At 38.4% G+C, this 18,208-nt stretch overlaps 1 protein-coding gene across 30 annotated transcripts in view; it reads left to right on the top strand.

Moving 5' to 3' along the window:
• MYO9A (myosin IXA) overlaps window positions 1-18,208 on the top strand; it is a 306,446-nt gene that overhangs the window by 265,611 nt on the left and 22,627 nt on the right. For 27 of the 30 annotated variants that reach the window (XM_073996176.1, XM_073996166.1, XM_073996163.1 and 24 more), the window contains 6 exons: window positions 8,093-8,285; window positions 10,704-10,832; window positions 11,595-11,700; window positions 12,775-12,906; window positions 13,968-14,091; window positions 15,466-15,519. In XM_073996176.1, coding sequence (XP_073852277.1) covers window positions 8,093-8,285; window positions 10,704-10,832; window positions 11,595-11,700; window positions 12,775-12,906; window positions 13,968-14,091; window positions 15,466-15,519 — 738 coding nt within the window. The remainder of the gene's footprint in view (window positions 1-8,092; window positions 8,286-10,703; window positions 10,833-11,594; window positions 11,701-12,774; window positions 12,907-13,967; window positions 14,092-15,465; window positions 15,520-18,208) is intronic. The other 3 variants (XM_005559958.5, XM_015453023.4, XM_015453022.4) reach the window with 1 other exon arrangement.

Below are 18,208 nucleotides of genomic sequence, written 5' to 3'. Positions count from 1 at the left end.
TATTAAGGGCAGCCAGAGAGAAAGGTTGAGTTACCCACAAAGGGAAGCCCATCAGACTAACAGCAGATCTCTCTGCATAAACCCTACAAGCCAGAAAGAAGAGAGTGGGGGCCCATATTCAACATTCTTAAAGAAAAGAATTTTCAACCCAGAATTTCATATCCAGCCAAACTAAGATTCAAAAGTGAAGGAGAAATAAAATCCTTTACAGACAAGCAAATGCTGAGGGATTTTGTCACCACCAGGCCTGCCTTAGAAGAGCTCCTAAAGGAAGCACTAAACATGGAAAGGAATAAGTGATACCAGCCACTGTAAAAACATGCCAAACCGTAAAGACCATCAATGCTATGAAGAAACTGCATCAATTAACAGACAAAATAACCAACTAACATCATAATGACAGGATCAAATTCACACATAACAATATTAACCTTAAATGTAAACGGGCTAAATGCTCCAATTAAAAGGCACAGACTGGCAAATTGGATAGAGTCAAGATCCATCAGTGTGCTGTATTCAGGAGACCCATCTCAGGTGCAGAGACACATATAGGCTCAAAATAAAGGGATGGAGGAAGATCTGCCAAGCAAATGGAAAGCAAAAAAAAAAAAAAAAAAAAAAAAGGCAGGGGTTGCAATCCTAGTCTCTGATAAAACAGACTTTAAGCCAACAAAGATCAAAAGAGACAAAGAAGGCCATTACATAATGGTAAAGGGATCAATTCAACAAGGAGAGCTAACTATCCTAAATATATATGCACCCAATACAAGAGCACCCAGATTCATAAAGCAAGTCCTAAGAGACCTACAAAGAGACTTAGACTCCCACACAATAATAATTGGAGACTTTAACACCGCACTGTCAATATTAGATCAACGAGACAGAAGGTTAACAAAGAATATCCAGGACTTGAACTCAGCTCTGCACCAAGTGGACCTAATAGACATCTACAGAACTCTCCACCCCAAATCAACAGAATATACATTCTTCTCAGCACCACATTGCACTTATTCTAAAATTGACCACATAGTTGGAAGTCAGACACTCCTCAGCAAATGTAAAAGAACAGAAATCACAACAAACTGTCAATCAAATTAGAACTCAGGATTAAGAAACTCACTCAAAACCACACAACTACATAGAAACGGAACAACCTACTCCTGAATGACTACTGGGTAAATAACGAAATGAAGGAAGAAATAAAAGTGTTGTTTGAAACCAATGAGAACAAAGACACAATGTACCAGAATCTCTGAGACACATTTAAAGCAGTATGTAGAGGGAAATTTATAGCACTAAATGCCCACAAGAGAAAGCAGGAATATTCTAAAATTGACACCCTAATATCACAATTAAAAGAACTAGAGAAGCAAGAGCAAACAAATTCAAAAGCTAACAGAAGGCAAAAAATAACTGATATCAGAGCAGAACTGAAGGAGATAGAGACACAAAAAACCCTTGAAAAAATCAGTGAATCCAGGAGCTGATTTTTTGAAAAGATCAACAAAATTGATAGATCGCTAGCAAGACTAATAAGAGAGAAGAATCAAATAGACGCAATAAAAAATGATAAAGGGGTATCACCACCGACCCCACAGAAGTTCAGACTACCGTCAGAGAATACTATAAACACCTCTATGCAAACAAACTAGAAAATCTAGAAGAAATGGGCAAATTCCTGGATACATGCACCCTCCCAAGACTAAACGAGGAGAAAGTTGAATCTCTGAATAGACCAATAACAGGCTCTGAAATTGAGGCAATCATCAATAGCCTACCAACCAAAAAAAGTCCCAGACCAGACAGATTCACAGCCAAATTCGACCAGAGGTACAAAGAGGGGCTGGTACCATTCCTTCTGAAACTGTTCCAATCAACAGAAAAAGAGGGAATCCTCCCTAACTCATTTTATGAGACCAGCATCATCCTGATACCAAAGCCTGGCAGAGACACAAGAAGAAAAAGAATTTTAGACCAGTATCCCTGATGAACATTGATGCAGAAATCCTCAATAAAATACTGGTAAGCTGAATCCAGCAGCACATCAAAAAGCTTACTCACCATGATCAAGTTGGCTTCATCTCTGGGATGCAAGGCTGGTTCAGTATATGCAAATCAATAAACGTAATTCATCACATAAACAGAATCAAAGACAAAAACCACATGATTATCTCAATAAATGCAGAAAAGGCCTTTGACAAAATTCAAGAGCCCTTCATGCTAAAAACTCTCAATAAACTAGGTATTGATGGAACATATCTCAAAATAATAAGAGCTATTTATGACAAAGCCAGTATCATACTGAATGGGCAAAAGCTGGAAGCATTCCCTTTGAAAACCAGCACAAGACAGGGATGCCCTCTCTCACCACTCCTTTTTGACGTAGTGTTGGAAGTTTTGGCCAGGGCAATCAGGCAAGAGAAAGAAATAAAGGGTATTCAATTAGGAAAAGAGGAAGTCAAATTGTCCCTATTTGCAGATGACATGATTGTATATTTAGAGAACTCCATCATCTCAGCCCCAAATCTTAAGCTAATAAGCAGCTTCAGCAATGTCTCAGGATACAAGAATCAATGTGCAAAAATCACAAGCTTTCCTATACACCAATAACAGACAAACAGAGAGCCAAATCATGAGTGAACTCCCATTCACAATTGCTACAAAGAGAATAAAATACCTAGGAAACCAGCTTACAAGGGATGTGAAGGACCTCTTCAAGGAGAACTACAAACCACTGCTCAAGGAAATAAAACAGGACACAAACAAATAGAAGAACATTCCATGCTCATGGATAGGAAGAATCAATATTGTGAAAATGGCCATACTGCCCAAGATAATTTATAGATTCAGTGCTATCCCCATCAGGCTACCAACGACTTTCTTCACAGAATTGGAAAAAACGACTTTAAAGTTCATATGGAACCAAAAAGGAGCCCACATAGCCAAGACAATCCTAAGCCAAAAGAACAAAGCTGGAGGCATCACACTACCTGACTTCAAACTATACTACAAGGCTACAGTAACCAAAACAGCATGGTACTGGTATCAAAACACATATATAGACCAATGGAACAGAACAGAGGCCACTGAAATAACACCACACATCTACAACCATCTGATCTTTGACAAACCTGACAAAAACAAGAAATGAGGAAAGGATTCCCTATTTAATAAATGGTGCTGGGAAAACTGGCTAGCCACATGTAGAAAGCTGAAACTGGATCCCTTCCTTACACCTTAAACAAAAATTAATTCAAGATGGATTAAAGACTTAAATGTAAGACCTAAAACCATAAAAACCCTAGAAGAAAACCTAGGCAATACCATTCAGGACATAGGCATGGGCAACGACTTCATGACTAAAACACCAAAAGCAATGGCAACAAAAGCCAAAATAGACAAATGGGGTCTAATTAAACTAAAGAGCTTCTGCAGAGCAAAAGAAATTACCATCAGAGTGAACAGGCAGCCTACAGAATGGGAGAAAATTTTTACAATCTACCCATCTGACAAAGGGCTTATACCCAGAATCTACAAAGAACTTAAACAAATTTACAAGAAAAAAACCCCATCAAAAGTAGGCAAAGGATATGCACAGACAGTTCTCAAAAGAAGCCATTTATGCAGCCAACAGACACATGAAAAAATGCTCATCATCACTGGTCATCAGAGAAATGCAAATCAAAACCACAATGAGATACTATCTCACACCAGTTAGAATGGCGATCATTAAAAAGTCAGGAAACAAAAGATGCTGGAGAGGAGGTGGAGAAATAGGAATGCTTTTACACTGTTGATGAGCATGTAAATTAGTTCAACCATTGTGGAAAACAGTGTGGCAGTTCCTCAAGGATCTAGAACTAGACATTCCATTTGACCCAGTGACCCCTTTACTGGGTATATACCTAGAGGATTATAAATTATGCTACTATAAAGACACATGCATACATACGTTTGTTGTGGCACTACTCATAATAGCAAAGACTTGGAACCAACCCAAATGTCCATCAGTGATAGACTGGATTAAGAAAATGTGGCACATATACATCATGGAATACTATGCAGCCATAAAGAAAGGATGAATTCATGTCCTTTGCAGGGACGTGGATGAAGCTGGAAACCATCATTCTCAGCAAACTATCACAAGGACAGAAAACCAAACACTGCATGTTCTCACTCACAGGTGGGAATTGAACAATGAGAACACTTGGACACAGGGTTGGGAAAATCACACACCGGGGCCTGTTGGAGGGTGAGGGTCTGGGGGAGGGATAGCATTAGGAGAAATACCTAATGTAAATGATGAGTTGATGGGTGCAGCAAACCAACATGGCACATGTATACCTATGTAATAAACATGCACGTTCTGCATATGTACCCTAGAACTTATAATAAAAAAAGAAACATCTATTAAACAATTTTCATTAAAGCCTTAAAATCAAATCTTGACCATAGGTATTCAAAAGAAAGTCAGAAGTTAAATCAATTAAAAATTGTCAGTTGTATGTCATAGAGCAAATTAGAACAGGTGCAAAATTAATATCTTTGTATTATTAATTACCTAGGTATTCTAGCTTGCTTTGCATTGTTTTCATACTGTTATTTTTCCATGTACTTTCATGTACTTTTACATATCAATAATATTCATTAATGTAAAAAGTGCAAAAGAAAAAAAAATTTATTGATGCAAACAATGTTGACTGAAAGCTAGAGACAAAAGAGTACATTTAAACAGAGTTCAAAAATAGATTAAACTAACTCTAGGTGCACATACTGTGTTTTTCCATTTACATAACATCCAAATGCAGGTAAAACTAATTTTTAGTGACAGAAGTACAGATACTGGTTATTTGTGAAGGGTAAAGGGCATGGTGGCTGGAAGAGACCTAGGGTAATTTTAAACTGTTGGTAATATTTTGTTTCTTAATTTGGGTCTTTGTGAAAATCCTTTAAGCTGTAACTTGCAATGTGTGTATGTCATAGCTCCATAAAGATTTTATTTAAAATACTCATGAAGTTAGTTTAAATGAAAAATAACTATGAAACAAAAACTATTAAAATATATTTTTAGAAAAGTACTCAGAATTAAATTTTTTTCCATTTAAAATAGTAAAATTAATTTGTTTCTTCATTTCAAGAAATAGAATATTCTAGCATGTTTGCTTTAGATTATTCTAGCATGTTTGCTTTAGATTACTTAGTTTCAAATCAAATATTTTAAAAGTTTTTGTTTAATACCTAAAAATTATTTGTTATTTTGCTTTCACAAGTTATAACATTTCTAATACCATAGGGATTTAAATAAACAGAATATGTATTTGCACATCTGTGTCCCAGCATTAGGAAAACATTTGGCTAAAATTTAATCATTACAGCAAGCCTTATTCTATTCTATTTCTATAATAATTTTTTCTGTATTTGACATATACCAGGTTGTCATGCTGTGTATGTTCAACTTAATGTTTACAACAACCTCTGAAGTAGAAAGGAGATATTTCTGCTGCAAACGTGAAATAACCTAGCCAAGTTCACATAGTGACAAGGCAAAACTTTTAATATGCATCCTCTAAATATTCCAAGATTGTGTCCATTCTGCCTCAGACTTGGAAATGCTTTTCAGAGATGTTGTCTCTGAAATTTAACATATGTCAAAATAGACATGAAATTAATGCTCTAGGCCGGGCGCGGTGGCTCAAGCCTGTAATCCCAGCACTTTGGGAGGCCGAGATGGGCAGATCACGAGGTCAGGAGATCTAGACCATCCTGGCTAACCCGGTGAAACCTCATCTCTACTAAAAAAATACAAAAAACTAGCCAGGCGAGATGGCGGGCGCCTGTAGTCCCAGCTACTCGGGAGGCTGAGGCAGGAGAATGGCGTAAACCCGGGAGGCGGAGCTTGCAGTGAGCTGAGATCCGGCTACTGCACTCCAGCCTGGGCCACAGAGCCAGACTCCGTCTCAAAAAAAAAAAAAAAAGAAAAGAAATTAATGCTCTAAGAATTGAGTGCTGGAATGCAGAGTATGTAGATACATTAATGATGCAAAATAATCCTGATAATACTGATACAAACTAATAAACTGATTATGCCATCCCTTATTTAAAATTATCTGGTGGCTTCCTTTCCGTAGCTACTTTGCTCTGCCCAACTTTGTAGTTTTGTATGTCCTGTGCCTAAAAGATCCTGCTTTCTTTACTTACCTATTACTTGCTTTCCAACACTAAGGTTTAACATCAGGTCTTTTCAAGATTACTAGTTGTTTGTTATCCAGCCCAGTCTTTCCTGATCTAGCTATCTCTCTTCCGTGGTTCCATAATACTTAATAAATCTATTTATAATTTTACTTATCTTCACACACTAACTCTTTTTCTTTTGAGACAGTTTTGCTCTTGTCACCCAGGCTGGAGTACAGTGGCGCAATCTTGGCTCACTGCAATCTCTGCTTCCTGTGTTCAAGTGATTCTCCTGCCTCAGCCTCCTGAGTAGCTGGGATTACAGGCACCCGCCACCATGCCTGGCTAATTTTTATATTTTTAGTAGAGATGGGGTTTCACCATATGGGCCAGGCTGGTCTTGAACTCCTGACCTTAGGTGATCCACCTGTGTCGGCCTCCCAAAATGCTGGGATTACAGGTGTGAGCCATTGCTCTGGGCCTAACACTACTAGTCTGAAGCAGAAGGCCTTGATTTTATTTTCTTGGTACCTAACACGTAAATGACAAATTTATGAATGTAAGGCTGGAAAGTAGAAATTAGAATCAGTTCAAGTAAATTCTTGAGTATGAGACTCAAGAATGTTTGCACTTTAGTTTGCTATATACTAATTAGCCACTAAAGGTTTTTGAGGATAATAAAACATTATATATACTATAGAATATTTTAAAAGGGGAAATATGAATATGGGGAAAACTGGCCAAGAAACTGTTGAAATAGTCTAATTGGTTAGTGATACAGTTTTGAGCTGAGGTGATGACACTTACAAAGGAAAAAATAGAGATGATGAACTAATTGACTTGGCAACTGGTTGGGTGCAGGTTAAAGAAGAAAATGGAATATACAGTTAGGGAAGGCCAATGGTACAGGAGAAGGAAAGACAGATTTGCAAAACAATTTTCAGTCTCAGAGATAATACCTGCCATTTTTGTTTTCAGTGAATTACTTCAAATAATCTTGGGTAAGCTGTTCTGTTGCAGTCACATAGGATATAAAGTAACCTATAGGTTAATAAAGTATGATATTGGCCGGACGCAGTGGCTCACACCTGTAATCCCAGCACTTTGGGAGGCCAAGGCGGGCAGATCACTTGAGGACAGGATTTTGAGACCAGCCTGGCCAACATGATGAAACCCCGTCTGTACTAAAACTACAAATACCAGCTGGGCGTGGTGGCACGCACCTGTAGTCCCAGCTACTCGGGAGGCTGATGCATGAGAATCGCTGGAACCTGGGAAGCGGAGGTTGCAGTGAGTTGAGATCACATCATTGCACTCCAGCCTGGGTGACAGAGTGAGACTCTGTCTCAAATAAATAAATAAATAAATAAAGTATGATATTAGATACACTCTTCAAGTCAATACAGAAGAGCTATAACAGTAGTCATGGGCTAATCTGTGTGTTCCTCTACCTTTAATTATGAAATCATTTTTCAGTTAAACTTCCATAAAGTTTATATAAACATCAAAGCATTCTTATGCTTAAGAACTTGCTGACAACTCTAATTCTTATCAAATCAGTAGATTTTCTAGTGGTATCTGGTAGGTGGTCAAGCTGTTTGCATATAAAATCCAACCCTTTCCCCCACGCCCAAATCCCAGCTTTGCTTTTGAAGCAAATTTTTGACAGGAGAAGCTGTAGCCCTTTGCCACTGCCTTCATTCTTCACTCCATTATTTTGTTTTGGAGATTCTGGTGGAAAAGGATTGAAACTAATCTCACTTATTTATACTTAGTTAAACATAATTCCCTTTCTCCCAACTCTTCTAACTATGCTCATAAAACTTCAGAGAAATAAAAAGTAGCTCCTGGTAAAGAATTGGTTAAACACGTTTCAAGGTGTTAGAATGCATTTGGAAACTAAAAATTATCTTTTATTTAGTATGATCCAGAGCTATCATCTCGACAATTTGGGGTTGAACTGTCCCGTTTGACCAGCGAAGACCGAACTGTTCCTTTAGTGGTGGAAAAGCTCATAAACTACATTGAAATGCATGGACTGTATACAGAAGGTATTTATCGAAAGTCTGGTTCGACCAATAAAATCAAGGAGCTTCGACAGGGTCTAGATACAGGTAAGATAGTGCCCTCTAAATCATAATGAAATACTTTATTTAAATAGGTCATTTCATGCTCTTCAAGTTTTCATTACATGTCGATCCTTTCCTTAGCAGCCGGAAGAATGCGTTCTTTTCTGTGGCGCTTTGTTATCATTTTTTGGTTTTCTAAAGAGTCTTTGGTTTCATTTGGTCAATTCAGCAGACATATATTGAGCATATAATTTGTACTTCGGGCAGATGTCATTTAATTTTTGTAATAATTCAGTAAGATTGTGATACCTCTGACAAAGAAGAAAACTAAGGTACAGGGAAATTAAATAATGAGCTGCTGATGATGATGCAAGGTGCTGTACTAATGTTTTTATAATATTCACAACAATCCTATGAATTAGGGATATTATTATCCCCATTTACAGAAAAAAGGAACTGAGGCTTACAGAGGATCTTGCCCAAAGACTCATCACCAATAAGTGACCAAATTGGAGTTAACCCCAGATCTTCTGAATTCGTAATGTTTCCCCTTTCTCTTTATGATTCTGACTCCAAGGGGTACTCTTTCTTTTTTTTTTTTTTTTTTTTTTTTGAGACGGAGTCTCGCTCTGTCACCCAGGCTGGAGTGCAGTGGCCGGATCTCAGCTCACTGCAAGCTCCGCCTCCCGGGTTCACGCCATTCTCCTGCCTCAGCCTCCCGAGTAGCTGGGACTACAGGCGCCTGCCACCTCGCCCGGCTAAGTTTTTGTATTTTTAGTAGAGACGGGGTTTCACTGTGTTACCCAGGATGGTCTCGATCTCCTGACCTCGTGATCCGCCCGTCTCGGCCTCCCAAAGTGCTGGGATTACAGGCTTGAGCCACCTCGCCCGGCCGAATACTCTTTCCTGTGTATCATCTTGCCTGCCTACGTTGATGACAGTTACTCAAACTGATAGTGAGTTGAGCATGTATCTTTGTAGAGCTGTAGTTTTAGTACTGGAATTCATGCTGGGGATTGACTTTAGTTTCATTCTCAATTTCTACACTTTATCACTGTTGGGAAGGAATAGATCTTTTTGAACCAAACAGAGTACAAAGTGTGTCCTTGTGTGGCCAAGAACCTGTGTACAGTGCTGTTTCTTATGAACAAATCAATGAGAAATGAGTATGAAAATAGTAACAATGTCTGGTAAGACTCCGTCTTACCAGTTCCGTCTACAAGAAGGTTCCGTCTACAAGAGACTTGGTCTACTTTAGTTTACAGGCAGTTACTGACTTTGTCTCTGATACCTTGAAATAGCACAAGTGAAAATCAGTCATCCCAAATCTTCGCAGTCATCTAATCTGTATAACCTTAGGGAGTTTATAAGTGAAATGGGTAAACGTGTTTTCTTTACATTTTCTAAGCTCAATTATCACTGTCCTTTTATCTCTAAGAATTACTTAAAATCAGCCTTACTTTCAGAAAATGTCCTGTATGTGTTTTTTCATTTGTCATGTAAAACATTGCTACTCAAAGTGTGGTCTGAGGACAAAGCCATAGTAAGAGAAATACAGAAATTGAGAGCAAGCATGTAGAGACGTTTATAGCAGTTTAACAATACTTCAGCATCAAAATATTTTATTTATTTATTTATTTATTTAGAGACAGTTGCTCTGTTGCCCAGGCTGTAGTACAATGGTGCAACCTTGGCTCACTGCAACCTCTGTCTCCCGGGTTCAGGCAATTCTGCCTCAGCCTCCCAAGTAGCTGGGATTACAGGCGTGTGCCACCACACCCAGCTAATTTTTATATTTTTAGTAGAGACAGCTTTCACCATGTTGGCCAGGCTGCTTTCTGTCTCCTGACCTCAAGTGATCTGCCCATCTCAGCCTCCCAAAGTGCTGGGATTACAGGCATGAGCCACCGTGCCTGGCCATGATCTTTTATTTTACGCACTTCACTCCACAACAGATTTAGAAAACAAATCAACAAGACGTATTCTTTCACAACAGTTAGAAGCACAGTTCCAAAGCATGGAATTACATTGTGGAAAACAGGTTAGTCAGTTTGATTAAGAAACATGAAGCCGGCCAGGCATGGTGGCTCACTCCTGTAATCCCTCCACTTTGGGAGGCCGAGGCAGGTGGATCACATGAGGTTGGGAGTTTGAGACCAGCCTGACCAACATGGAGAAACCCCAGCTCTACTAAAAATACAAAATTAGCCAGGCGTGGCAGCACATGCCTGTAATCCCAACTACTTGGGAGGCTGAGGCAGGAGAATCACTTGAACTTGGGAGGCAGAGGTGGTGAGCCAAGATCACAACATTGCACTCCAGCCTGGACAACAAGAGCGAAACTCCATCTCAAAAAAAAAAGAAACATGAAGCCTTCCTTTAATGATGATAGTTTGTAAAGTGAATTATTTTAATCTCTTTGCATGTTTTGGCTTTGTTAATCTAACTCTTGTCTCTAAATAGATGCTGAGAATGTAAATCTAGATGACTATAACATACACGTCATTGCAAGTGTATTCAAACAATGGCTTCGAGATTTGCCCAATCCTCTCATGACCTTTGAACTCTATGAGGAATTTCTTCGAGCTATGGGTAAGCATAGGCTTCCTGGGTTAGAGAGAAGGCCTGTAGTTGGGAAAGAAATGCCACCTTCAAGCCGTCCTTTAGTGGTTTAATTATTATAGATCTAAAGGTAAACTTTTGACAGTGAATACAAAACTGCCAGTATACTGTCACCTATTCACATGTTGACTTTTTAGAGACTCATCAAAATGTTAGTGTCCTAAAAATGTTCTGAGTGAGCCACTTGGTTGCTTCTTACAAAGAAATTGAAAGACTGGGGTTATAAAACAGATTAAAATATTAAAAATAAGAGTTTTAAGATTAGGCTTATGTTCATTTAAATTGGAAATCTAGGCAAGAACTATGTGTAAAGCTGGCTGTTTTATGCCAAGCCTAACAGGTTTCAGAGTGTAGTTTCTCAGTGCTATAGGTGCATAGGATATTCATAAAGGCCTTTCTAGAGGCATTTAGGCCCTGAGGATTCATAAATTATGTTGAATTTAATGAGAAATCAATCTGCTACACAATGACTGAAAAACTAGAACATCTCTTTCCCCTTGCTGTTATTAAGGATTACTGTGATACAGGTTCAAACTAAGGAGACTGTTTATGAATACAGAACTCAAGCTAAAGGAGTTAAATAGTTAGTTTGAGTTGCTCTTCTCCAGCCTTACAGGTACAACTACTCCTGAAACTCTATAGCCAGCCTCCTTTGCTTCATAGTGTCTGGGAGGAAGATACACTGTATAAGAGGGGATATTTAGTCTTAGTTTCTGCTCTTAATGTTTTTAGGCCTTCAGGAGAGGAAGGAGACAATCCGTGGTGTATACTCTGTGATTGATCAACTCTCCCGAACTCATCTCAATACACTGGAACGCCTCATCTTTCATCTAGTCAGGTAACTTTAAGAAGCAAGGAAACGATTTTTGATAGTTTCTCTTGGATTATTTTACATAGATAAGGAATTTCTCCTTTGGAAAACTGACAGGTATTTATATTTTTTCTTCTATTTATAAAGTCAGTGTCTCAAACAGGTGGTTAGGATACCTTGGAGCAGAAATCTTCAGCTGAGCTGGAATGCATGGCAGTTGCTTTTCTGCCCTTGTTTGAACCATGTAGCAGCTTCAGCCTCATGGTGGCACTGTGTAGTTTAGCCTGTTTTCTAACAGCTGAACTAGAAAGGATATATAATCTACTGAAATGACCTAATTCATATGAGGGGTTCAGATCATTCTCAGAAATTAACTGACCAAAGAGGTGTCAGGAGTAGTGTCTCTTCCCCTGTATGTAAATATCAGCAGTAGTTGAGAAGAAAGCCATCTTTATTTGTGGTTAAAGCTTCTACTCTGCATTCTTTTTTGTTGTTGTTGTTGTTGTGGAGACACAGTTTCACTCTGTCACCCAGGCAGGCTGGAGTGCAGTCTCAGCTCACTGCAACCTCCGCCTCCCCAATTCAAGTGATTCTCCTGCCTCAGCCCCCTACATAGCTGGGATTACAGGCGTGCGCCACCACACCTGGCTAATTTTTGTATTGTTAATGGAGACAAGGTTTTGCCATGTTGGCCAAGCTTGTCTCAAACTCCTGACCTCAAGTAATCTGCCCACATCGGCCTCCCAAAATGCTGGATTACAAGTGTGGGCCACCATGCCTGGCTGATTCTGCATTCTTTGGACTTCAGTTCATCTAGTGATCTTGGCCTGGAGCAGGTAGGTCCCAGATTTCCCTTGGGAAGCTATCGGCTGACCTAGACTGCTTCAAGGAAAGAACAAGTGAAAATACATTTTCCAGAGACAAAGGAACAACTTGGGAAAAGTCTGCAGACACTGAAACTTACTAGAAGTACTTATATCCTTCTAGTACTATGCAGTTCATGTCATACTGTCTTCTTTTGCTCATCTCTTCTGCCTTTTCCCTATGGTGCTCCCTTTTTATCCCTTAGTCACTTGTTTTTTGTTTTGTTTTATTTCTTAGGATTGCTCTACAGGAAGACACTAATCGAATGTCTGCTAATGCTTTGGCCATTGTGTTTGCGCCCTGCATTCTCCGCTGCCCTGACACCACTGACCCACTACAAAGCATACAGGACATCAGTAAGACTACCACGTAAGGCCAGTTACCATAACCTCTACAAGACCTCAGGGACTTCTGACTACGTAGTCACTGTATCCAGATATCAGACATAGTGAATGGGTTCATAAATTCAGGTGTTTTTAAGAAGATTGTTGGACACTGCTGGGTTTTCTTATGCTGAGGATGCAAACTCCTGGATTCAACTGAGCATCATTTGTCTTAAAGCGTCTTATTTTTTAAATCTGGCTTTTCTTTAGGACTGCTTATAGTTTCTAAATAGGTTTTAGATTTCCATTTTACCAAATTATGAACACTTAGTATCTTCCTGTAATCTAGCCTAACTGTGGTCTTATGGCTCTGAATCCTTTGGTCTTAATACTTCAGTATTCTTGTATTTCACCTTGGTCTTTTTTCTTGGGGGCTCTGCTTTCCTTCTAATGTGGTTTTCTTTTGCTCTCCTTAATCTTGACTGCAAAAGGAACTTTAAAAAAATATGTCACTGTTTGGATCCCATCCCCATAGAGTCTGATTTAATTGGTTTAGGGTATAGCCTGGGCATTGGGATTTGTAACTGCTCTTTATTTTTTATTATTTTTTATTTTTTTATTTTTTTTGAGATGGAGTTTTGCTCTTGTCGCCTAAGCTGGAGTGCAATGGCACGATCTTGGCTCACTGCAACCTCCACCTCCCAGGTTCAAGTGATTCTCCTGCCTCAGCCTCCCAAGTAGCTGGGATTATAGGCATGCAACACCACGCCTGGCTAATTTAGTATTTTTAGTAGAGACAGAATTTCACCATGTTGGCCAGGTTGGTCTCAAACTCCTGACCTCAGGTGATCCACCTGCCTCTGCCCCGCAAAGTGCTGGGATTACAGGCGTGAACCACTGTGCCCGGCCGTAACTGCTCTTTAGGTGGCTTCTAAAGTGCAGCCAAAGTTGTGAACCACCATTCTAAACCTTGTCTCTGAGTTTGTGAAGCAAGGGATGTTAATTTTTTCCTTCATCTTTCAACTGTCTAAAACAAAAACAGTCTGTGAGTGCTATACTTTATTTATTTACATTCTTAACAGTTTTTTCTCTTTCCTCCTGTTTCAGTTGTGTGGAGCTAATCGTTGTGGAACAAATGAATAAATACAAGGCTCGTCTCAAAGATATCAGTAGCTTGGAATTTGCTGAGAATAAGGCAAAGACCAGGTTGTCACTGATTCGTAGATCAATGGTAAGATGCAAGACATGAAATAATGGAAAAATGGGAGTTGTCTTGGGAATTTAATTGTGCATTTGTGGTGTATACAAGGATTATTATCAGAATCTTTTTTATAAAACAACAAGTAAAAAGTCACCAAATCTCGGGGTGCTATGGCTTCCTCATGTTTAATCTGCTCTTTAGTTACATTATAGAATCTATGTCAATAAGTGTGTAGTATTTTTCAAATCAAGTATTTAGATAAAATGCTGGTGCCTTAATAATCTGCCCTGCTTTCTTTTCATGTCCTTTCTATGAAAACGTAGTCCTTTTCTAACTTTTTTCCCTACTTCCTTCCACTGTCTGTTCCCAGCTTTAATCGTGTCACTTTTGGTAGTCCTGCCAAGACTCCTGGGATGTAGAGAATTTAATCATTTGTAACTGAATTTAAATGGAATCATTTGATTCTTAAGTAAATGGAATTCCATCTGTGAGTCTACTGTAATGAAAAAGTATTTCTTTGAGTTTAAGGTTAGGTTTTGAGACAGTCCTTGTAAAACTGATAATTTATTTCCTTGGTTTGCCCACTTTTTAATATCTTCCTTTGCAACCAGTAACATATAACTCCAGTTCTCAGTGATCACTAATCAATAGCATCAGCCCTATTGATTAGTGCTTATTGAGAACTGGAGTTATCCATATATATTACTCTGAAGTCAGTTTTCAGGATAACTGGAAAACTGCTGCATTAAGGTTTAGTTATTGCCCATTTGCTACCCTTCCTCTCAGTTGTGAAATAAAATTGTGACAATGAGCACGCATTTCAGATTCCCGGTAAATCTCTAAAGAGAAGGAGGCTTCATCATGCCCTCATTCTTTCAGGGGTCCAGCAGTACTTCCTCCCATATCTTCACAGTTTGCATTTAGATTAGCACTAAAATAATTCTTTTTTCTTCCTTTACTATTTAATCTGCCTGGCACTGAATAAGTGCTTAACAAAGGTCTGTTGATTAAGGTATTGAAGGGTCTTCTGTAAAAACAAACATAAGCATGGACTTTTTGCAGGCAGTAAAGATATTAAATAAAACTCATCATAGGATACTATCTAAATCTTTTCCCCAGAAATTAAAAACAGAAATCCCACTTAAAAGTGAAACATTTCTGTAGTATGAATTTTCAGGAGCTCAGTTCTGAGAGGCCCAATGTAGTGGTGGCTATCCAGGCAGGAAGGGAAGAGCCTTTTGCTATAAACCTACTTTTCAAAGCAGATAGATAAGCTGTGCTTTTTTCCTGTGTTGCAGAAGATGGATATTCAGTCCATTGCAAGATTAAACCTTCTCTTTTAATGGGGCAATGACATGTACATTCTAACCTTCTGCTTTCCTTTTCATGTCCTTCCTAATCCAGAAACCTGTACTAATTGCAGTTAGATTCATGAACATTACCCGCAATTCAGTCTCGGTATGTATTAATAATGCAATGTGTCACAGCCACTCTACATTATTGTCTTTCATTCATCCAGGAATTGTTCCGCTCTGTCTATCATTCATGCCTGTCCACCCTCCATGTTTGGCCCCAAGTCAGGTTCTACTTTTTGATGAGCTTTCACTTACTTTTCTCTTAATCTCTTTTTTTAGATCCTTCATTTTCCTTCCTCTGTATTGTGTAGTTGAACAGCATCCATTTAAAATATATTGGTTTCTCCTCTTTGTCAGATGAGCCTCCTTTTGGGTTTCTTCTTTGGTTGAATCATTAAAAGGTGAAAGTTAAAAGCATTGAGATATCAAATTAATAGAAATTAATTTGAGCTGTGTTCCCAGCAATCTTCTCTACTTTATTATTTGAAATACTTATTACTTTCAGCATCTCCTATCATTAGTAATGCTTATTTGTCCATTCATATCTGTCTAACTCTGATGGTGTCCTCCCAGATGTAGAAATATGGTTCTTATCCACTTAGCATTTATCAAACAGAGCTACAAATAGGAGTGAACTAATCCAAATTGGTGGACTAGTTCTAGACTTAAATATTATGGTATGCTAGAACTCATACCAGGATCTCATTACTGGTATCCCTCTTCAGTTCCATTGATTATACAAAAAAGGAATGGGATAGAAGGCTGAGAACACCAATCTGTGTGGAAAACTGTCCACCTGTGTGTAACCATTTTATTGAGGAGGCTTAACTTGTTGAGGTACTAATATAAATCAGTTTTTCTTTTTGTCTATAACTGTCTCTCAACTCCAGCCTGTCCAACTTCCCTTTCCCACTGGATGTCAATTACCTTAACAGCATCTTGAAACCAATTCTATAATTTTCAAAAATTCATTTCATTCTAGTATTTAAGAGTCAGTTCTCTTAATATTAAAACTTCAGTCAGTTTTAAATCCAGTGCTCGTCTCACTTCCTCCCAGGGCAGACTAGACCTTTACCTGGAACTTAAAACTTTGGGGGTAGGTGGGTAATTTCTGTTTGTCAGACTCTTCTGCCCTTCGTCTTTCTTGACCCTTTCTCCCCTGATGTTGAGACTAGGAGGAGTGATAGGGGAGGCAGAATTCTGTATGATATCCCGGTATTGAGATGGCAGTCCACTTTCTTTGTTGTTCAACACTGCTGTTCTGGCTCATTGTCAGTAGGCTAAGTAAAGATAAGTAGTAGCTCCAGTTTACCCCTGTTGAGTCAAGATGAACTCAGATCTATCCCATTTCTGTAGGCACTGATAGTCCCTTGCAAGATTTGGTTACATCTTCTGGCTAAACCCTGGGTGTTGGCATTCACACCATATGGGAAGCTGTCAAAATCACAGGGCAGTTACAAGTTTTCCAAAATTCTAATATTTATTTGAAAGCTCGAAATTTACTCACTGACAACAAATGTCGCCATTTGTTTCACTTGCAGTAACAGATTCCCTTCATACAATTTCAAAGAAAATGTGTACCACTTAAGAAGAATAATCAAACTTTGTCAATTATTATAAATACTGTTTCATTAATAAAGCAGCTAATTTTGCTTGCAATTCAAAGAATTGCACAAATACTCTTTGTTGAGGTAACCATCAGTATGTGACAGAATGGCTGTATGTGTAATTTCCAGTTAATCATACAGAAAATTGAAAATAGGTAATTTAGCAGTTAAGAAGTAATAAAATTAATTTATACGTCTTGGTCAATGACATGAAATGAAACTGATTTTTTAAAAACTAAATGTGTGGTAGCAAAAGAACATGAAGACTGCTAGAACCGTTTGGTATCATTACCTTGATTCATGTAAAGGTGACAGCAGTTGAACCCACAATTGCTTTTATGTAATTAGCACAGATGTCAACAAGTTAAAATGGCAAATAGCCTCTTAGTATAATTATGAAAATAATTTTAACATTGTAGACCCTTTGAAATGGTTTTGAGGACATCATTACACCCCAGCATCTTTGCTGGGGTTCTGTGGGGCTACACTCTGAGAACCACTGCACTGTATTACATATAATACTACCGGCTCACTGCACTTCACAGAAATATTTGTTGAGAATAATTCCTTTTCATATGCAAGATATAAATACATACAAACAGATACTAGCTGTGTTTAAAGTGCTTACTAACCCTGATTATCTGGTGAACCGTAACTACAGGCAGTGGGATATGATTTTTGAACAAGCTTGGATACCTAATTATAACACCACACAAAACAACCAGTCTTTTCCAAAAAAGCCTTGGATAAAGGATCTCTCCTTACCAGGAAAGCAAATTCCTCAGGAAGTAGTCTGATAATTCATTTCCTTCCTATTTTTGTGACTTAACAAGACACTCAACAGGGATCGTCCATCTTGCCCTGAAGTGCTATTTTTAAGTAAAATTTCATTAGGGTTCTGAGATTTGTGTTTTAGCTAGCTATATATTTTTCTGTCTAGATGATGCACAGTTCCTCCTCCTCACACATTTAACCCATAGACAAACCCTAGTAACATGTACTTTCTTTGGGTCTTAAAGTATCGTGACTTTCTGCATGAGGGTAATATATGTCTTTTTCTAAACAGTCATCAGGTTTATTAAAGGCAATGCAATTCATTCTTTCATTATCACCATGAGTCTCTTTTACTGTTTAGGCTTACTTCGATTTATAGTATTTAATTTCTTTGTGCCCATCAGTCATGCC

Source organism: Macaca fascicularis, chromosome 7, assembly GCF_037993035.2.
Source record: "Macaca fascicularis isolate 582-1 chromosome 7, T2T-MFA8v1.1".
NCBI lineage: Eukaryota > Metazoa > Chordata > Mammalia > Primates > Cercopithecidae > Macaca > Macaca fascicularis.
Note: the sequence above shows the minus strand (reverse complement) of the source record. Positions and strands in the feature narration are given on the sequence as shown.